General features: G+C 41.3%; 1 protein-coding gene across 1 annotated transcript; it reads left to right on the top strand.

Annotated features, from left to right (window-relative positions):
- The first annotated feature begins 1,621 nt into the window (after positions 1-1,621).
- On the top strand, positions 1,622-11,279 carry zic2a (zic family member 2 (odd-paired homolog, Drosophila), a). The gene is made up of 4 exons (XM_078546041.1): positions 1,622-3,227; positions 5,274-5,437; positions 5,616-8,431; positions 10,323-11,279. The coding sequence occupies exons 1-3, from the start codon at positions 2,198-2,200 to the stop codon at positions 5,799-5,801; spliced, it is 1,380 nt and encodes a 459-aa protein (XP_078402167.1). The 5' UTR covers positions 1,622-2,197; the 3' UTR covers positions 5,802-8,431; positions 10,323-11,279.
- Positions 11,280-22,743: the final 11,464 nt, after the last annotated feature.

Consider the following 22,743-nt stretch of genomic DNA (forward strand, 5'->3'; position numbering starts at 1 on the left):
GTGGGGGGGAGCGGCTTTGCAGAGAAATAATACAGCTCTGTGGAGAAGTCGGCAAACGTGACTTTGAACTTGGATCAGCTCCTGAATTTCCTGCAGAGTCGCCCTGGATAAGTGAAAGAATAGCAGCGAGTACGGTGCTGTGCCCTTTTAGACACGAATTAGAGAATTAAAACACCAAACAGATGATCACTGAAAAAGCAATAAGATTATTACACGAATGTATGATACACACAAGGCAGTGCACGAAACACGCATCCAACTTTATAAATTATTGCACACAAATAACAGTAATTGTTTTGTGTATTCTGTACCCACCCCCCCACCCCAATCCCCCCACCTCAAAAGCTTCCGGTTTGATTGAAATTCTGCACATTCTGTTCATCATAGATGAGGTGATGACATTCCTGAAAAATGCGGGGTCAGTACACAGTAGCAGAAGAACAGATCTTGTAATTAACTGTGGGTGATTTAGTAGAACACGGGGTTTATTTCCGTGACATTCGGATGGTTTTCTGTTTGCAGACCTGCCCTTCAGGACACGGGTTCTGGCCCAGAGCTAAACAGACCCAGCACCATAAAGCAAAACGGTAACAAGTGAAATATCGACTCTTTTCGTTCACGACAATAAGGAAATAAAGGGTTTTTTTTTTTAAAAACTCCCTTGCATTAATATATATGGTTTTACCCCTCATCCCTTCTTATTTAAACTCACCTTTCAATCGCTTTCCACAGAAGAATCGAATGTAGGCAGAAAAAAATACAGGCGGTTTTTATTGCAAAAAAAAATATGGTGTGCAATTTAGTAGGTGGCAAAGCGGATTAACCCCCTCCCCTTTATTTCTGGTGTAAACTCTTCTAAGCGAAGCCTGTGAGGGAGAAGCAAAGACTGATGGAGGATTTTCTCACAGTTAAAATCTGATCGGAACTGGACTTGTGCTTTTCACTGATGATTTCAGCTCAAAGGTTTGAGATATTACAAGTTTCTCGCAAAAAAAAAGTTCTCTGTTTTATATCATGTTACACGTTTACAATGTGGGGGGAAAAAAAGCAGAGGGTGTGGGAGAGAACGCGTATTGTATTGTGAACACTGCACAGACCTCCCCCCCACCTCCCCTCCCTCCCTCACTTTTCAGCATCATCTCCTGTAATTTGATTACATGCCGTTATAACGGATTTCCATTAAGTTTTATTGCTCGGTAGTGAAAATATAAATGTTGCTACCTCCACGGGTATATTCGCGAGAAAAGGAGTGACTCAGAAATGGCCGAGCTGAAGGGGTGGGGGGGGTGGGGGGGAAAGAGAGGAAAAGAAACAATTCAAAGTAGGCGTAATTAATGAAAAATGGCGATCCGTTTGGAGCAGGCTACCTGGGATGGATGAGGCGGAGTTGTCCAATGAAAAGCCATTAGAAAGTGCCCGCTGTCCTGTTTAAAAGGGGTGTTGGGAGAGGAGCCGTCACTCTATTCAGCCGCCGCACTCTGCATCATATGACAGGAGCGGGACCAGCTTAAGGTTCCCCCCACCCCCCACACCCCCCCTCACCTCTCATTTCCCCCCCCCCCCCACCCCCTACCCACCACCTCCCCACCCCCCCAATCCTCCTCCCTCCTCCCTCCCCACCACATTCATCCTAAGGATGCTCTTATCTATCCTCCTCATTTAACTGCCTTTCTGATTACCGCTATCACTGGCAACACTGTCTGTGAGAGGGAGAGAGAGAGAGAGAGAGAGAGAGACAAACAGGCGGAGAGAGAGAGAGAGAGAGAGAGAGAAGGGAGAAGAGGCTTCAGAGAAGGCGGCTGGCTCCGTGGGAATTCCTGCTGCTGTTGCGAGGGAAAAAAAACTTCTACGTGATCGCAATAAAAACTGTTTCAGAGGGAGCCAAAGAAAAGTTGTACGTGGTAATTTGGCTCGATCTATTTGTCATCGCTTATTTACTTCCCAAGGAAGACAGAGGCTGTTAAAGAGCGAGGCGAATCGTTGGACTTGAGCTGTTGAATTCATGACTGGTGCGTCTTGGCTTCTTTAGGAACCAGCCATAAACAATAACAAGAAGAAGGCGCCTCAGAAGTTGATGCTGTGATCCTTGTGTGTGTGTGTGTGTGAGTGAGTGAGTGAGAGTGTGCTTTGCTGTGGGTGGTGGGGGGGTGGAGGAGGTGGGGGAGATCTGTCTGCTTTCTCCCCTACTTTCAGAAAGATGCTGCTGGATGCGGGACCCCAGTTCCCGACCCTCGGGGTGGGCACTTTCTCCAGGCACCACCACCACCACCACCACCACTCCAGCGCCGACGTGTCCGACCGGGACCTGGGCTTGTCTCAAAACAGCTTCGTCGACTCGGCGCACATGGGAGCTTTCAAGCTGAACGGCGGCGTCCACCACGACCTCTCGCCCCCCGGCCAGAGCTCGGCTTTCAGCTCGCAAGCGGCGGCGGCCGGCCCGGGCTACGCGCCGGCTTTGGCACCCCACGCCGCCGCCCATGTCAGCTCTTACTCGGGCGCCGCTTTCAATTCCACCCGGGACTTTATCTTCCGCAGCCGCGGCTTCAGCGACTCGAGCCCGGGCTCCAGCCAGCACGGGATCTTCGGTGCCAACCCGGGCGGTCTCCACCACCACCACCCCCACTCGGACACGCCGGGACACCTCTTGTTCCCGGGCATCCACGACCAAGGAGGGTCCCACACGTCTCCCAACACGCACGTCCTCAACGGCCAGATGCGCCTGGGGCTGCCCGGGGAAGTGTTCGGCCGCTCAGATCAGTGTCCCAGGACTGACCCTTACTCGGCGGCGCAACTCCACCACCACCACCACCACCACCACAACTATGGCCACATGAATATGAACATGGGCATGAACATGGCAGCTCACCACGGACCCGGAGCCTTCTTCAGGTACATGAGGCAGCCCATCAAGCAGGAGCTCATCTGCAAGTGGGTCGACCCCGAGCAAATGAACAACCCCAAAAAGTCCTGCAACAAGACCTTCAGCACCATGCACGAGTTGGTCACCCATGTCACGGTGGAGCATGTCGGCGGCCCCGAGCAGACGAACCACGTTTGCTTCTGGGAAGATTGCTCCCGGGAGGGGAAGCCTTTCAAAGCCAAATACAAACTGGTGAATCACATCAGGGTCCACACGGGGGAGAAACCGTTCCCCTGCCCCTTCCCGGGCTGCGGGAAAGTTTTCGCCAGGTCGGAGAACTTAAAGATCCACAAACGCACCCATACAGGTAAAAAAAAAACCCCAACTAAAATCCCCAACCCCCCCCAACCCAACCATTCCCCCTCTAGACCCTTCCGACCCGCTGCCCAGTTACAGCGCGGATTCCTGCCCCACCGGTCTTCCATCGTAATATTTTTCGCGCGCATCGCAATTGTATATTTTTGGGTTTTAAAAAGAAAAAATAAGATCGCCGTGACTGCGCCCGACAATGAAAATTAAACTTCCCCCCCCACCCCCAGCGCTCCTTGTAAACCGCTTGAGAAATCTCCAGTGCCGATGCATCACCTTATAAAGATGCGAGGTTTAATTTAATGCCTGTCCAAACAGGGGTGGGATGTACGGAAAAATAAATAGTTTGTAAATGATTGGACACATTTTTAACAGTTCATCTGCTCAGATTGCTCTTCCGATCCTTAATAAATGCAACCACGTGAAACAGCTAAAAAAAATTAAGACAATTTGCGGCTGTTGCGGTGATTTAAGAAACAAAACACACATTTTCACGAACCCTGTAGGTTTATGGTCCCCCTGATAGGGAATCGAATTGAAAGGTTTGGCATGTGAAGCGCGTTAAAATATTTGGGAATTGCGGCGTGATATTCGGGAATTTTTGCCCTGGGCCACACGTTGAAACGTAGTATAAAGATAAACAACACAGACCGTTAGATAAACTGGGGAAGGCTGCTGGATGGCAAGAGCAGCGAGTTAGAATTTATGCTGTTGTTGCATAATATCTCTCGTGAGTGTGTAGAATTATGTCATCAGTAGTGGCCTGTATTGGGAACATAAACTTTGAATATGGGTCAAGATGTAACGTGAGGACAGAGGCTCTTGTGTGTAAAACGTGGCAACTGAGAAATTAAAATGAAGCTTCACTCGTGCGGCGTTCATTATTTATCATCATGTTAATATTTTCTAAATCACTGGTTCTTCAAAGGAGATAAAAACAAAAGCGGTGATTAATTAATAAGATTTTTTTTATATATATAAAACACACACACACACACACACAATAACTATTTGCTCCTCAGAGCGTGGTAACAGGATGAAGGCCTATTGTTCACTCAAGTGTATGATTAGTCATAGGTGCCAGACGAGTCTTTAGCAAGGTTTTCAACTGCGAAATTTATTTGCTTGGAGTAGCTATCCTTCAGATTTCGAGGCGTTTACATATCTTTTCGGAAACAATTTAAATGCTAATAGAGTGTAATGTTACATTGTCTCCCCCCCCCCATATTCAGCACGATTCATGTGTGATTCGCACCTCCCAGTTCCGCCGCTCAGTAAATACAAAGTTCGGTCGGGACATTTTCAGTGTTTGTGAAACAATTGCCAATTTTTTTTTAATATAAAAAGTGCATTCCTATAAATGAGTGTAGAGAAACATATGTAATTATCCAGGGACTGTTAAAAATCCCTGTGTGTGGCTATCGATGGCGCTAAATTGGGGCTTGTGTCGGTTAATCATTGTTCGGTTATGTTATTTCTAGAATCCGCTTGGATCAATTAATTTAATACACTTCTGTTCTGCAAGCCTAAACAGACTCTTTAATTACATTCTGCCATTGTGTAAACGCGGCGAACTATCTCCTTTCCGTGTGTTGCAATCAGCTGGAGAAGACAGCTGCGAATCTTTTAATCTTCATTCAGAGAAAGGGACCCGAACAACACAGGACTTAGAAACCAAGTACTTGGCCGCATTCACATTAATCACCCTAACCCTAAACGTGGAATCCGTTTTGTCAAGCGCATTTCCGTCCACAGCCTAATTTAGGATGGCTCATTTTGAATTATATTTTGTGTGCGCGTGTGTGTCTGTGCTTTTTATTGGGGGGTGGTGGGGGGGGGAGGGAGATTCGCGATTAAAAATGTCAGGACGGGCTATGAACACCCAGGTTAAATATTCCGTATTATTTTGTGAAGTGTTTAAATCCAGGTGTTCTTGAGAAGTGTGGTGACCACCGAGCGAAATGCTAACAGTAGGAAGGTGGGAAGATCTGTGCTTTTGGTTGACTCACCGTTTTTCCGCGCTGTTTTTTTTTCCTTGTCTTAGGTGAAAAGCCATTTAAGTGCGAATTTGAAAGCTGCGACAGGCGTTTCGCCAATAGCAGTGACAGGAAGAAGCACATGCATGTCCACACATCAGACAAACCCTATCTGTGTAAAATGTGTGACAAGTCCTACACACATCCCAGCTCTCTAAGGAAACATATGAAGGTTATTACTTTTCAATATTTGTTTGAACGAGTGATCGCTGGTATTAACAAATAATCGGTGGGGGAGTTGGGGGTTGGGGGGTACAGTGCCGGGTGCTTTTGCTGTTTAAAAAGGACTAATTGGAATTTCTCCCCTCCCACCCCATCCCCTTTTTTCTCTTGTACTTTTTTTTTTGCAGGTCCACGAATCGTCACAAGGTTCCGAGTCCTCACCGGCAGCCAGCTCTGGTTATGAATCGTCCACTCCCCCAGTCCTGGTTTCGCCGTCCACCGACCCCCAGAACAGCAATAATTTATCCCCTGCCTCGTCCGCGGTGCACACCAGCGCCGGCATTTCCTCCAACTTCAATGAGTGGTACGTTTAAAAGAAGATAGAGAGAGAGAGAAAAGGAACTCAAAAAGACTGCAGGCCCCAAACCTGGAAGATCGACGTCTGTGCTAACTTAAAATTTCAAAAAAAGAAGAAAACACAAAATTCGAAAAGACAAACTTTCTCTAAAATCTGTGAGTGGAAAACGGAGAACGACATAACCACCGTACAAGCAATATCGAGTTCCAGAGATTTTTGCGGGAGTGAAGGGTCAGCGTTATTTATGTCTTTACTGAACAAAACTTTTACAACTTCGAACACAAGAGAACCTGAACCGTACCTGGGATCCTTGAGGATGTAGCGTTCATTCTGCCGTGGCTTTCGGATATCTTTCCCCGAGGTGACAAGACATTTCCCACTCCCCCCCAGCACCCCCCACCCCCCTCCAGACAGCGCACAGAATGGAAACGCTAAGGACAGAGAGAGAGAGAGAATGACTCCCTTGTCGTTGTATTTTAATGCTGAAATTGATGTCACCTTTTTTTTTCCAGGGCGACCGATTGTAGAATTTTCATGCAATCATATAGAGTGGAGGCTGTGCCAAAGTCAAGCTGCAGTTCACAAACAAACACACAACACACACAAACACACCACACACACACACACAAAAACGCAAATAATTGCTTGTGAATGTATTTTCTTTTCTGTTAGCTGGGTTTCTAAATTTGTGATGTTTTGTGCTTTGCCGGTTGAATTGTGAAATATCATTGGAAGATTGTGGAAAAAAAAAAGGTTGTGCCGTTAATTTTTGTAACAATACTCATTCTGTAAATACCCGCATTACCATATTTATCCCATTTGTAATTAAATTATGGTATTAACTTGCTACACATGAAACAATATTTATAAAGAATGTTTCTTAACTATAAATATGTACAATTGTGAGTTAAACATGAGATTGTTCAGATTGTTTTGTTTTAATTTCTAGTTAAAACAACGTTTTCCTCTTTTTGTGTGCCATGTCCTGAGATCATTAACAACCTACAAATAAATAATAAAATATGTTGCAAGTGGACTTGTTGAGATCGTTATTATTTTAATAATCCCAAATATTTCCTTGCTGATTTCAACCTGTGTCATATTCGTTGGAATTTATCTCAGCCAAATTGTTTAAGGCTTCTAAGCCATATTTGTGTGTTTTTGTTTGGGGTTGTGGGGTGTGGGGTTGTGAGACAACAGCATGAAATAGTCTACCAGCTTCCTTAAAATGTCTAATCACACTGGGAAGCAAAGTCAATACGGCCACTTTATACAAATATTTGAAAAATATTTGATTTTTATCACTGTTTATTTGTAAAGTGGCTTGTAGAGTAAATATTCAGGCACATTTTTCACGACAGTGATTGGCAAATGATTCACTTGCGACGGTTATAGACGATTTCTCAGATGTTTTATTTGGGCTGGGTGACTTATGTGCTGAAGGTAGAGCCAGCAGAGTTATAAATGCAACTTAGATAGTAATGCAAAGCCACCCCAGGTGGATTCGGTTTGGGAGGAGGGAGTGGGGAGAGTAGTCGATGTTAATTTCTTCCTGCGCATGGGATTGGTAAAACGCAAAAATATACCCAATTCAATGGAAATGGAGGTGGAATTCATTACCACGCAGTCATAAAACGTGTGAGAGGTGTTTTCCTTTGCATTTTGACTGACTGCGAAATGCTCGCACTATATTTGAATATAAGGTACCGGGATGGGGGAGTTTATGAATTCCCTATAAAAATCTGATTGAAAACTGCATCGGCTGATTGTTATGCGGTCTGAAGCGGAAAAATATGATGTATGGGCCAAACCCGACTCGAACAGAAAAAAAACAAAATCGAACGCGCAACTCACAGAGGCATTGCGGCGGCAGATGTTAAAAAAAAAGGAACAAAAAATGGGGAAATGTTCTCGTTAAGTCTTCTCTTTGCGAACATCTCGCAATGAAACACGACACTCTGGCGGCTCCTTTACGCCAATGAGGGTTAGTGACCAAGTCAGCCCTGTCATCTGAGGAAAAGTAACTTTTGAAACCCAACAATTTCCACACTGTTCTGCGGGAAAACACTTAAACACAAACAAGATACACAAGCGGGGAACCCTCACTTGTAAGTGAAGTGCACTCGGATTTGCCATAACGCAAGGAGAGGGTAACTAAAAGTGGCTTCAATACAATTTTGCCAGACTGAAAAAAAAATTAAAGCACCAAATCTCGACCTGGTAGATTTGGGAATAAAATAAGAAACTTGTGCTTGTTTTAAATGAATCTCGAACCCGAGGCAAAGCGATGCCTTTTTTTTAAAAAAGAGACAGGACTTGAACTTGACTTTGCGTCACTCAGATCCTATTCTGGTTCATTGTTTACAGCTGTGGTTCCATGTTACAAAATTAAACACCGTTATCCCGTCTCACCAGTAGCCAGTCTGTAATTTTCCACCCCCACCCCCCCACCCTCTGTGTTTGTGCGTGTTGCGTTAATCGCATTTCCGTTACCGGTCGAACGGTCGCAGCCCTAGTGGAGATTACTTAAGAAGTGAATTCCCTCAAAAAAAAATGGTAACATAAAACATCTCGCGTCTCGCCTCCCACCGTCACCAAATAAATATTTTGAAAATATGCCAAGGGGAACTTGAATTGCTGAGAAATGTAAGTATCCGCTTCGTCCGGCTTGCTTCGATTTCTGATTTCATTTAACATTTACAACTATTGACCAAGTGAGAGTAGGCGGATGTTCCTACCGTAACACTTATTGGCGAAGTATGTCCTGGAACCTTGACAAAGGGAAACTGAGATTTAAAAGAGAACTTTAGGAGGGACTGTTAGCGTGATGTTTCCAGCTACACATCTCAAAACAGCACCAACCAACATAAATATCTTAATACATTTCAGGATATCTATTACAATGGCCTGTGTCTGTCGATGGAGTTACTGTTATTATTTAATGGACACAAGCGTGTATTATATATATATATATATGTGTGTGTATGTGTGTATGTTAATGAGTAAGGTTTTAGAAATAAATGGACCTTGAAGACGGACCATCAGAGAGTCCAATGGAACAGCGTTTTCTAGCTGCAACGTGTAGACATAACACTCCAAAATCAGCCCAGTGATGATAACACTGAAACAACGTTATGATATAATCTTATAAAGAGACCGTTAAATGGTCTATAAATTACAGATAGAGACCCACCGGAGGGCACAGTGACTGCTGTATTGATAATTACAGGGGGATATGGCGAGTCCCTGTCACTCGAAATGGCAGCTCATAAATTATAAAGCTGACCCAATAAACATTCAATTGAAGCCTTCGAATCGGCAGATTTTATGGTACCATTCAAAGTTATAAGACAATTTTAAGAGATAATTCAATTGACCCTGTTATTAATGATTAACAATAGCACGATAACGTTACAGTAAGGACCACAACTGATGCGGGTGGGTTGGAGTAGATGTGTTTATATCCTGTGGTTGACTATATTGCATTCTACCTTAAACTAAAGAGAGCTGCAGACAAGAAACAGGCGCTTCAAAGATATAAATTCAAAACCAAATTCTGCAAGTGCACATTTTGAGAAAATACCCTTCAGCATTGTAATATTTTGAAGCACAAATTAAGGCAATTGAAAGCGTTATTTACTAACTGACCATGTACTAACTTTTGTTGTCTGCGCTCTTGTTCTGTTCGTTAAAGAGAATAAAGCGTTAGAGTAGGAAAGTTGATGGCGAAAACATAATTTCGTATTGTTTAAAAAAAAAACTGTGTAAGTGCTTCCAGAGCGGTGAGCGCAGGCAACAAAGCTGCCAGTAAATTGGAGCCTCAGTGCTCAGGACGAAGCAGAGACGGCAGACTTCAATATTGCATGTACGAATACACGCTTATTGCACATCTATTGTTTTCGTAAAACTAGATGAGTACAGGCACGATACTACGTTCACAAATGTGGAAACGCAATTTGCAAATACTACAAGTCTTTTATACTACGTATAAAACCAGTCACAACCAAATTCGATAGTGTTTTGAAAGTTGAGCACATAACTGATCGATAATGTGTTTAATTGGGAAGGTTGACGCTAAACTTATGACATTCTTATAATCTTTAAGATTCGAGCTACACTCTAGTGTCCATGCAATGTTTGAGGAGTACGTTTCAATTAGATTATTTTATTCATATTTTCCAGTTCTGCACGTATTTACTCCATGAGCCAAATTAATAATAAACTAATCGGCACATTTATTAGGGGATTAGCAGTGGTTCATTCTGTTTTACATTAATGGTTTAACATGCATTTATGTCGATCAAAGTGGGTGAGTGGGAGTAATTTGGTTACTTAAGTTTCTCCAATTAAAATGATCACAAGCTTGTGTTCGTTAGCGTACAAATTATTTTCATTGGAAGCTAAATTAATCTCTTTGACTGCTCTATTACACAACCGCCACTCGTTAATTAAAATGTGACAGTGGTTCGTCTGGGAAAAAAAAATATTGCCCTGTGTTGATCACTTGACTTAAGAAAAATACTCGATTTTTTTTTAGAAAGGGGGAGAGTTACCCACTATTCCCTCTCTCAGCCCAGCCGCAGAGAAAAATAAAGACGTGGAAAGATAATCGTGAAAGATGAAGGTGTTCCGGGTAACGCCGATGGTGAATTTGGTGATGACGATGATTTGAGAACTACAGTGAGGGTCAGAGGACAACCCTCCCATACCGTGTCCAGATATCTGCTCATTTCTGACACACGCTGTTATGATATTGATCCGTGATAGAAAGTGAATACAAGAGCTATATTGTTGGAGGTGGATACCGATTCTGACGAATTTGAATGTTTGTGGAGCTTTATTTTATCCAAAAGTATTATCGATTAAACAATCCCTTGCAGTGGATGTTTCAGAGTTTTGTTCCCCCTCCCCCCTCCCACCCCAATATTTGTATTTTCCGAGAAACACCAATTCTAAACTACCTATCTCAAACTTCATATTTGTCACCAGATTCTTCAGCACCTGACACAGGACCCAAAAGCGTCAGGTGCACGATACACTAACCACTGCTGTGCAACGCTTTGTGCAATTCTTGGGAATTCCTATAGCACCCAGTCCTGGGATGTAGGTTCCAGGTTATGGTGCCGTCCCTATCTTCACTGGTATCGGTGAAAACGTTCCTATGAAAGTAACGATTTGTGCAACAGGTACATTTGTTAGTTTTTACACATCAGTTCCGCAAAGCCTACACACATGTTTACTTTTTTTAGATGTTTCTTTGCAAAATGATATTTTGAAGTTGTGTAACTTTGTTCACCATTTCGGACATTTTAGAAGGTGTCACACCCCCCAGCGTGCAGCCTGCAGCTTAACCCTTTGATTGCTAAATGCACTTTCACAACAGTTTTGTTTGCAACGGACGCTTAATCACGTTTAATACATTTCTAGGAATATATATCATATGAATGCGAAAAAAAAAACGCAGAGAGCGACAGAAATATTTTGTCATTGATAACATATTTTGTGTCTAGTTTCTATTTTAATTACACGGTGGGGTGGGGGGGGGGGGAAGGCTTATTCAATCATCACATACTTGGTACAGGTTACAAATTAGTAATTATTGGGTCTACTGTGGTTGCAAAGCTTGGAGATGGAGCGTTTTTCTGTTTTTTCCGCATCCCTTACGGATGAATTTGACATTGAAATAATGGGGCTCTGCATCGTAGAGCTCTGGTGTTTAATAATAACCCGCCTGGCTGAATTATTAGGATCGCAAGCTGGTTTCGAGCTGTCGTTCTTCAGGGGCTGACTGGAGAGCTGGGGGTCATACCCGAATTAACTGCCGCACACTAGAAAACATAATTCCTAACATTGTTAGTTTTGGACAAGGTGCAGACAGTATCAGTTCGTGTCTGCAGTTGTATGAAATCCGGCCAAGTGCAAAAACAACGTGGACTCTTACCTTTGCATATAATAGCCGATCAGAATAGCTTCTTCATTGGGAGATTTTAACACAATAAGCTTGGTGTAGAGTTCTGAACGGACACTGACGGCTTATATAGCTCTCAGTTCTTCAGCAAGCCATGGACAACTGGCGTGCATCACATTTTTGTAGAGGATTATTATTGTAACCCGTGCTGGAGTTCCAGTTTCAATGTGATATATTTATTTTGAATCTTATATTTATTTTAAGGATCAAACGAATTTTCTGAAAAGGTTATCCTAATCGCCAAGTAACTGTCAAGTGAAGGTTTTGTGCCTTTTAACATACATGTCCATCAAATCATTCACTGGGATATTCTTTCGTTGGCTGGCTAAATGATGGCTGCTATTGTTGTGTGGGAATTTGTAGGACGAGTTCATTTCTGTTCAATTTGAAATCAAATGTGCTAACAGCGGACCGGGGGATATGGTCCAAGAAGTAGCGAAGTCCAGTCACACTCCACTCACTCACTGTTGTGTCCGTAACTTGTGCTTGCGCTCAGATCACTTTTTCCCATCGTTTTTGCAGAGTCAAGACTTTAGTGTTTTGTTTTTTTTTAAATGGCTGGGATTTTGATCAGTTTTTTTGCGTGATATTTCAACAAGTTCAGGAACTGTTATTTGCACGAATATTTCTGGCCGTTTCTAATAGTTTCGCCTTATGACAGCAGAAATAAAGCCTCCGATTAGGAAGGATATTGCAGTTGCTTTCTGGCGAAAACAACGAAATCACCGTTTTTCTATTAGAACCTACTCCCACACTGCGAACATTAATCCGGCGACTGGCCTGGTTCTCTAGTCTCTACCGGAGTGACGCGCAAAATGTAATTCAGTGGCTTCAGTACAACAATATACATACCTTTTAGATAAATTAATACACCTCTTTTGAAATGGCATTAAGAATATTTCAGGACGCGTGGAAAGGTTAGGTCGCTTTATAAATTCAACCGAAGTTAACTTGTGAAGTGGAAGTCGTGATTTTAATCACTTGTATAGTGAGTTACACTTTGTTTGTTCTTGGGAGTTTTTAAAAAAATAAATATATATATTAATGTAAGCACAGGGATTTAAGTGGCTGGTCCCGCCACTTGTAGTGGCGATTCTATAGGTGACGGAGTTCTACCGCATTCTTGACTTAAATGCTCAGCAGCTGGTGATGTGAAACTGCTATTTCGAGCAATGTCTCCGACATTCTCGAGCTGAGGGCTTCTTGTCATTATATCATAGCCTAGATATTGGGGGGAAAAAACTCCCGTCCAAAAATGGACTGGACAGTGGGTGGGAAGGGAGGCTTTTCTCTGTTCTTCATTAAGAGAAGTGTCTTTGTGTCGATCTTAATAAGAGATCGATGTAGTTCTAACCTTCTCCCCCCACCCCCGCACCCCACTTTGCTTGTCCAAGATCAAGACACATGACGTTGCATTTGTAAATATAAGTGAGAAACTTACAAACACAAGATAGGTACAAATCAGTGCTACATCCGAATCCTCACAGGGAAACATCCTGATATAATAAGTGGTACATTTACTTGTCAGTGTTTTTGTTTTTCTCTTATATCAATTATAAACTTTAAAAAATACACATGCTGTGTTTTTTTTTACTGTAAAATATTGCCTGAATCAAAGCCACAATGCTAATTCCTCCCGACCCCTTTCCTACAAATGGTTATTTGTTTATAGTGAGACTCAATAAGATACACTCCACAATAGCGCAAAGCATTGCAGCGATTTCATCAGTATCAGAAAGCAAATGTTCTAATCCTACGCTCTCCCAACAATTCATTTTCACAACGCTTTTATGTTTTTTTTATTAACTTTAGAAAATGATCAGAGGTTAAGATTAGTTTTAGAAACCAGCCCCAAAAGTAAAGCTTTCCAAGTAATGAATCCTTCGTCAAACCTGATGTATTTGTGATTTACACCGTAAGAACGTTTTGTTAACACAGAAACAATATGATTTAATACATCAATTGCAATCCAAACAATTTTACAATATTAATTGGTGTGGGATCCAATAATTCGTAAAATGCCGATCTGCTATAAATCTACTTTTTGATCGCTTTCTAATATCATGTAAAATACCATAGACGTTCACCTAGGCTGACTCTGAATACTTAGGCTCAAACATGAAGGAAAACTATTTGGAATAGACACCGGCTGCTGTCCGGGGAACCGTAAGTTAACATGGAGAGAGAAGGCGAGCAGAATTAAAGCGGACTAAATAAAAATAAAAAATAAGTTTGGCTTGCTGGCTTGATATTTCCACTTTTTTCATGTTTAAATTATATTTTCCCTGAGGACTACAGTCCTATTTAGTGATGAGGGAATGTTACACGTGGAATGCTCTGTCTTTCAGAGCTATTTTCATCTTCTATGTGTTTACCTCGTCGTAAATCTAATGTTTGGTGCACTGTCTCTCATCAATGGCTCAAAAGCCAATATGACTGCAAAAATAAATTGGTAGCTTCTTGATGCTTGCAGCTTGTTCGGTGTTGGTTTCACTGATAATTCGGTAACATTAACATTTGAGATAACTAGTGTTGTTCAGTTCAGAATGATTTGTTCGGTGAACAATGATTTGTTTAGTTACGAATGAATGTGGAAGTGGTCACAACAGGAGTAGTTGAGAGGTCTTGCACAGGTGCAGTAAGGAGGAAACGAGATACATGAGGGAGGAAGGAATGGAAGAAGATGCTCGCCGGGGGTGAGGATGAACAGGGGTGGGAGGAGAAACAATTGGAGCATAAGCACAAGTATGCACCAGTTGGGCTGAATGGCCTTTTCTGTACTGTACTATCTATCCATGTAATTCTACGCGATCGGTTGTTCTCTTTTTGTCACAGTTGAACGGATCACGATCAGTGCATCTTGCAATCATGATATTTGATCAATGAAAGACAGTTTTTGTGTGACACTTTATTGTGTGTTATACACTTTCCTACAGTCACACTCCAAATGCAAGACCTTTGGTTGGATAAACGGACATGGAATTTTAGTAAGGACAGCAAAAGTACGCTTACTCTGGGATTTCAGGTGATATTATAAACCAGAAGTGTGGTTTCTGCATGAAGTTTACATTATATTAAGCTACTCTTCACAATTTGTAAACATCATCTATATTACAATCTCAACAACTTTCAATTCTCATTAGATACAGAAGTAAGGCTGCCAATGTTAAATTCTTATTCAATAAAAGGGATAAACCAGGAAACTACAGGCCACTCAGGTGGGGAATTTATTGGAAATCATCACCAGGGATGAAATTACCTTTCATTTGGAAAGGCATGGATTATTCAAGGAATGCCAGCATGAATCTATTAAAGGTAAATCATGCCTGACAAACCTGACTGGATTCTTTGATGAGGTAACAGAGAAAGTTGATCAAGGTACAACAGCTCAATTGATGTTTCATATGTATCATCAGCAACTCCTCATGGCGAGGATGATTCCTTCTTGTGGATGGCTGGGTGGAAGTGAGTTGAGAGTGTTGGCTGTGGGTTTGCAGGTGGCTTATGAGCCCTACATTGCCTACAAACCTTCACACAGGGTGGAGATTGGCTAGTAGATGATAAAATTGTTGGCATAAGGAGCTCTCCTCTCTTTCCATCTCTCTCACTATTCTCTCAGTGGCTGCTCTTGTTGATTTGAAGATCTTAGCACTATTTTCAATGATGGATTGTTATCTTGGTCGCAATTGATCATCAGTTTCCTATATGTTAATGTTAATAGAGCAGGCATTCATGGGCACTTTGAGATTGACTTTGAGAAGTTTGAGGGGAACCATGTATTTATGTGGACTTTTGTAAGGCTATCAACAAAGTGGAGGCTACTGGGAGCTTATTAAGAAGATGGTATTAAGGGGAAATTGGAGAAATGGATACAAAATTGATTTATTGACAGGTATCAAAGAGTGGTGGCAAATGTTTTTCATAAATGACCCAGGATCGGGTTTAAGGAACAGCATTATAAAGCTTATACATGATATAAAACTTAGAAAAATAGTAGATAGTGATGAGGGTAGTTAGATGGTTCAGGATGACTTAGACAGGATGGTGAAATGGACAGAAGCACTGCACTGCTTCAGTGTAGAGAAGTGTGAAATGATGCACATTGGGAAGACTAATTTGGAAAGACAGTATACTATAAATGGCATGATTTTGAAAAGTGCTAATGAGCAGGGAGACTTCGGAGTCGATATAAACAAATCATTAAAAGTGGTTGGGCAACTTGATGAGGGGGTTATAAGGAGGATTTCAGTTATGAGGAAAGGTTGGAAAAGTTAGTTCTCCTTGGAGCAGAGAAGGTTAAGAGATGTCTTAATAGATGTTTTTAAGATGATGAGAGATTTTGTAGGGTAGATAGTGTTAAAATCTTGGTTGAGACTTGTAACTTCTTTTTGAAAAAGGCAAGATATTTGAAATCCCAGTTATTTACTAAAAGAATGAAGCCAGAAGATCCCTTAGTTTAAAATAAAAGAATTTTTACTACACAAGGGTCAAACAAGGCTAACACTAAATACTATCTTAGGTATATATACTCTAAAACCCAGAATCAACATAAATTAAAAATGAATTAACAGATAAATAACAGCTGATTATAAGCTGTAAATTACACCATAAATGGAAAATACAACTAAGGCAGATCTTAGAAATTGGCTCCAGCAGTCCACACGGCATATATGTCATCAACCTCAGTCACAAAGTTCTTCAAAACTCTGTCTTTCTCATGAAGAAATTCAGCTTATTTTCTTCTAGGATGTAGTCTGATCCACAGTCGACAGCAGTTCACACCAACCCGAGTTCCACAGGCACGGTCTTCACCAAAAATGGCACAAGCCTGTAGAACCTCCTCAACTCTGTCTATGATGATGTAGATGGCAAATGTCGACCAAAAGTTATCTTCAAGTAACAGAAACAGCTGCAGCAACTATACATTTGCCTATTCTCAGCTTCTGGATCTAGCCTCTGTCTTCTTCAGCCTGCTTGTACTACACCACTGGCATCATCATCTGAGTTCTGATGGCCCTGTTCCCCTTTATATGGTTTCAACGACTTTCAGTCACCCCAGAAGCTTTGGTTTCCAATCTGTTTCAGTCTCAGTTTCCTTAGAAACTGGAAGGGTCAGTTTCCCTTTTCAGTTAAGGTCTGTCTCAAAAAATACAAGCTTTGAAAACATGGATTCCATCACAATCGAGAAAAATGATTCTCTCTGGCAATTGGATCTAACTAAAGGTAATGGATTCAAAATCATTGGCAAAAGATCTAGAGAGTAGGTGTTGAGGATTTTTTCACTCAGAGAGTTCTCAGGATCTGGAACTTTCTACCCGAAAAGGTGGTGGAAACTGAATTCATAAATAATTTTAAAAGAAATTTGGACAGATACTTGAGGATGAGGAACTTATGTGGTTACAGACAAGAAGCGGGATGTGAGACTAAGCATGACTGCTGTTTGAGGAGCCACACAGGCATTGTGGGCCGAAAGGCACACTTCTGTGCTTTAAGTTTTTATAATTCTATGATTTCATTTCTAATAACGGATCATATGGAAAAAAAGTTGAAATATCATACAGAGTGAAGATTGCAATTTATTTTAAAAGATGTCACATAATTTGTACAAGTACATAGAATGTTTGTGGTCTTTGTTGTTCCCAGCTTGAGTAGCAACCAACTGTGGTACCTTTGGCCCCATTGTCCCTTGTTTGATAGAACAAGTGTAGTGTCGTGTTCCTGTCTTTGATTGCTCTCTAATGCTCCTTCTGATAGCATAAGAAAAGACATCAGATGAGGACAAGGCTGGTTTGGCTGTGCTGCCTTTTGTGGTCAACTAGCCTGCTAAGATTCCCTATAAAGCTTACAATAAATACTAGCCATTTGAGAAAGGTATTTCTCAGCAGTAAGTCAACACTCTCAGAAAAGATGCTCAGACACACAAGCCTTTAAGAATGGGAGGACAAGTTGATAAAACTGCAGAAAGGTAAGATATGGAATCATTCTATGAATAAACATCTTGGATATTGTTCTTGAAGATGAACATAACCAACTGTTCTTGTTTCATCTTGATATTCACCTAGAAAGACAAGGGTTAATTAGGACAGTCAGCATGGGTTTGTAAACAGTAAAGTCATGTCTGAAAAATTTAGTAGCGTTAATTGAGGAAACAATGGAGTGCACTGATAAAGGAATAGAGTAGGCGTTGTTTACATGGATTTTGAAACAATGTCTTATAAGGTGAACATAGGGTGCTTGTTGACAAATATAAGGCACATGGTATTAAAGGCAACATGGATGGTTAAATCTCAGAAAACAGAGATTACTTGGTTATTAGGATATTTGTTTTTTGAAAGGAAGGATGTAAACATTGATGCTTTCTAAGGGTCAGTGCTAGGACTACTGCTCTTCATGATCTACTTAATTGAACCAGACATGGACATGAGTATAAGAATGGTATGATTAACTGTGACTAGGACTGTAAATCATTTAAGGAGAACTTAGCAGGTTAGTAGAATCATCAAATAGATGTCCGATGAAATTTAGCGCAGAGGAATTTGGAGTTATTTGTTTTGAGAGTAAGACTAAGAACAGGATATGTGCAATAAATGGTAAAACATTAAAGGAGTAGATGAGCAGAAACATTTAGGGGTTCATATACAAACATTTAAAAGTTGGAAGACATATTAATAAGCCATGAAAAACAGATGGGATTCCAGGTTTTATAAATAAGGACAGAGAGTACAAAATTAAAAAGATAAAGCTTAACCTATACAAATTGATAATAGATTGCAGTTTTGGGCATCTTACTTTATGAGCAATACTAAGACCATGAAGAGAGTGCACAAGCGATTCACTGAGATGAACCCAGTGATGAGCTGTGCCAGCTGAGGCTCAGCTGGTAACACTTTCACTCTGAATCACAAGGTTCCATCCAGGACTTGAGCACAAAGATCAAGTAGACATGCCAGTGCAGTACCGAGGGAAAGCTGCACTGCCAGAGGTGCTGTTTTTCAGATGAGATATTAAATTGAGACCCTGTTTGCACACCTCCCCCGCCCCCCCCGCAGGTGGGGTAAAAGATCCCCTGGCACTATTTCGAAGAAGAGCAGGAGAGACTCTCCACAAAGTGCTGACCAATATTTATTCCAAAACCAACATCACAAAGCCAGATTATCTGGTTATTATTGTTGCTTGTGAAATCAATATGGTGTGAAAATTGGCTGTTGCGTTTTCTATGTTCCAACAGTGAATACACTTCAAAAGTACTTCATTCACTGTAATGTCCCTTGGGACATCCAGTGGTTGTGAAAAGTGTTATATAATTTCAAGCATTTTTCTTTTTTTTGAAAAAGACGGTCTAAAGAAGTTTTATATTTGAAGGTTATGAGGAGATCCAATAGAGGTATTCAAAATTCTGTAAACTTTAATAAAGTAAACCATATAAAATTATTTCCACTAGTTTATGAGTTAGTAACTAATAAGTGTTTATAAAGATCATCAGCAAGAGAGCGAAGCTAGAAAAAAGGATTTCTTTTTACATAGATTGTTAAAACATTGTTATGATGTGACAGATGATGTGTGCCAGGCAGGTCAAAACCACGAGGGAAAATTGATCACGCAATCGCAACAGTTTTGCAAGTTGAATTTTATTTCAAGATGTGTGCCCTGAATTCAGAAGTAGTAAGTCCACCAAGACTTCAGAGATTTTTTTTAGAAAACTAAATTAAACATTTATTAATAAAAGAAAAGATTTCAAGCACATACATAGGTCTACAAATTACTACTACAATAACTCCTAAAACTCCTAATTAATCTGGTTTCCAGTTACACCCCTGTTAAGGCAACAGTAAAAAAAAATGATTTTAAACAGATCCAGCAAGATACCACAATGGCCAGTAGAATTCAAAATGACTTTTCCTAGTTTCGGTTTCTGTAGACAGCAGGCTTAATGCATAGCTACTGGAGGCTTCTCAAGCTTGTGTTAGATCTTACAATGCCTATCCTGACACATATCCTCTTCTCCTTTATACATGTTTCTCCCTTTTAATGTAAATCCCATTGTTCGCATATGTCTTTGGAACTTCACTTTTCTCATAATATAAATCTTCCTATGGTGCTAATTTTATCAGAAACCTTTGGGAAAAATAAACACATTGCTTGGCCTAGCTTCCCTGGCTAGGTGTAACATCCTACCATCTCTTTGAAATTCAAACTAACCTGATTTTTCTAAAAATGCAAATTTTCCTCACCTCACATTCTAAGATTTCAGCCATGTTTACATATTTAGCATTTCAAACCTAGCTTCTTTTGATGAGTCAAAGCCTCCAGGCCAGATGTCTGCAACTCAATTAAGTCACATACACACACACACAGAAACTATCCAAGCCCCACTATTAAACTACTTTTACAATAAGTCACAATAATATTATGAGACTTATTATACTTTCATGATAACATGCATTACATAGGATTACATTACATAGGATATACAGTGCAGAAACAGGCCATTTGGTCCAACCAGTCCACGCTAGCTTTTATGCTCCACTCGAGCCTCCTCCAATTTGACCTCATCTAAATCTATCATCATAACTCTCTATTCCCTTCTCCCTCATATGCTTGTCTAGCCTCTCCTTAAAATGCATCATGCTATTTATTTCAACTGCACCCTGTGGTAGCTAGTTCTACATTCTCAACACTTAGGATAAAGACATTTCTTCTGAATTCCCAATTGTGTTTCTTGGTGACTATGTTACATTTATGGCTTCTAGTTTGTTCTTACCCGCAAGAGGAAACATTCTCCCTGTATCCCCTTCAGCAAAACATTTTGTAATTTTAAAGACCTTTATTAGGTTACACCTCAGCCTTCGTTTTTCAAAGAAAGGAGATCCAGCCTGTTCACCCTTTCCTGATATGTACACCCAAGCATTTCCTGTATCATCCTTGCAAATATTCTTTGCACCCTCGCCAGTGCCTTTATATACTTTTTATAATATGGTGACCAGAACTACATGTGGTAATCTAAATGTGGTCTGTTTCGAGTTCAAAGGCAGCAGTACTTTTTAGTGTATTTCTCATTGTAAGTCTTTATTGAACTGATTTTAATATGGCAGCTTGCAGAGCTTCCCTCATGGTAGAGGTCACATGACTACAGCAAGCCAGCTAGGACATGGAGTACTATTGCATTTGAAAACCCAAACATCCCTCTTTTCATAATGAACAAAAGATCCAAATATCCCAATTTTCCTAATAAACAGAAGACACATTTGCATGCATGATCATGTGTAACTGTGAGTTACAAGTTACGCACTATACTCTCATTGTACTCATACATTAACAACCATTTGTTCTACTAGTGAGTCTCTGCCTCTGCATTGCATACATAGTCTTTAAATCATGCAGGTCTCTTAATGGTACACATGCGCAGTATCACTGGTTGTTCGTCTGGGTGATGTTCCTTGTCTGGAGAGTGTCGTTCCCATGGCACTTGTTGCTGTGGTAATTGTTGTTGTTCCATTGTCATTGTGGGGGACTTGTGGACCTCTGGGATTGATGGTAGTTCTGCACTCAGTACAGCTGGTGAGATCCCTTCTCCTTGACTAGCTGATTGCTGTGAAGGAGCAGTTTCGCTAGTTATGCATATATGCCTGCGGTTGCACTGATATATTTGGTCATTCACTTCCACTGCGTACAATCGAGGTGACAATTTCTCTAAGCATGTCCCAAGTTTCAATGTGGGCTGTATCCTGTTGAGAGCATTGAAGGTTTGTACCCTGACTGGCTCTCCGATGCTCAGCCCTGGCAATGGTTTGGCCGTCTTGTCAAAATGAAATTTGGCATTCTGCCGTTTCACCTTGATTTTTTCATTCATGCCTGTCACTATTTCTGGTTTCGGTAGCTTTTTTGCTATTAGAAGAGTTGTTGGGGTGCAGTGTGACATTTGTCTTTGGACTGGACTACTTTCCATGCCTTCAGTCGGTGTGTTTCTCCACTCGGGGATTGCCTGTGCTAGATTTTCTCAAATTCTTGATGATTCATTTGGCAACTTTCACTGTCACCTCAGCCTTTCCATTCGACTGGGGATAGTGCGGCGGTGATATTTAGTGTTGAATTTCCTGATCCTTTGTGAAACGGCTGAATTCTGCACTTGTGAACTGAGGGCCTTTTTCACAATGTCTGGAATGCCATAACGACTGAAGTGTGCTTTCAGGCATTCTCCTATTTCTCCTGTCATCGTTGAATTCAGCTGGTCTAATTCCCGGTAGTCAGAATAATAGTCTACAGTGACAAGATAATCAGTTCCTGCTATAGTGAAGAGGTCTACTCCCAGCTTCATCCATGGTCTGTCTGGGATGTCATGTGTCATCAACAGCTCTCTAGCTTGTTTAGCTTGGCACTTTTTACAAGCACTGCACTGGTCTATGTGGTCTTTAATTTCATTGCTCATGTTTGGCCAGTAGAGCAATTCTCTTGCCTTTCTCAGGCTGAATTAAATTCCTCAGTGGCTTGCATAGATGCACTTCAGCATCTCGCCCCTCATCTCCTTAGGGATGGTGACTCTATTTCCTGGGCTGTTGATTCATCTTGGTGTGCCCAATATGCTCTTGTGACCACAAGTGTGCCCTTGATGCTCTCAGGCCATCCATTCATCTCTACTTCTTGTAGCACTTGGAGAGTTGCATCATGTTGGGTAGTTCACTCGATTTGAGCAAGGTGTGCATCTATCAGATTCAATGTCTCTGCTGGGTTGATGACTTCCAGGTCATGTTGAATTGCTGCTGCATGTTGAATCTGGAAGATTTCACATTCTGTTGTGGCATTCTCAACTTTCTTCATGGAGATCACTGTGTCTGTGATGTACATCTGTTTCCCTTGCTTGTATGCCACATCCAGGTGATATCTCTGTAAAAGAATTCTTCACAGATGCTTTGGAGCAGATAGTAGCAGCTTGAGAAAAATGTCCTGAAGTGGCTTGTGGTCAAACTCCACTGTTACTTTGTCTCCCCCAAGC

This window comes from Cetorhinus maximus, chromosome 7, assembly GCF_964194155.1.
Source record: "Cetorhinus maximus chromosome 7, sCetMax3.hap1.1, whole genome shotgun sequence".
In the NCBI taxonomy this organism is placed as follows: domain Eukaryota; kingdom Metazoa; phylum Chordata; class Chondrichthyes; order Lamniformes; family Cetorhinidae; genus Cetorhinus; species Cetorhinus maximus.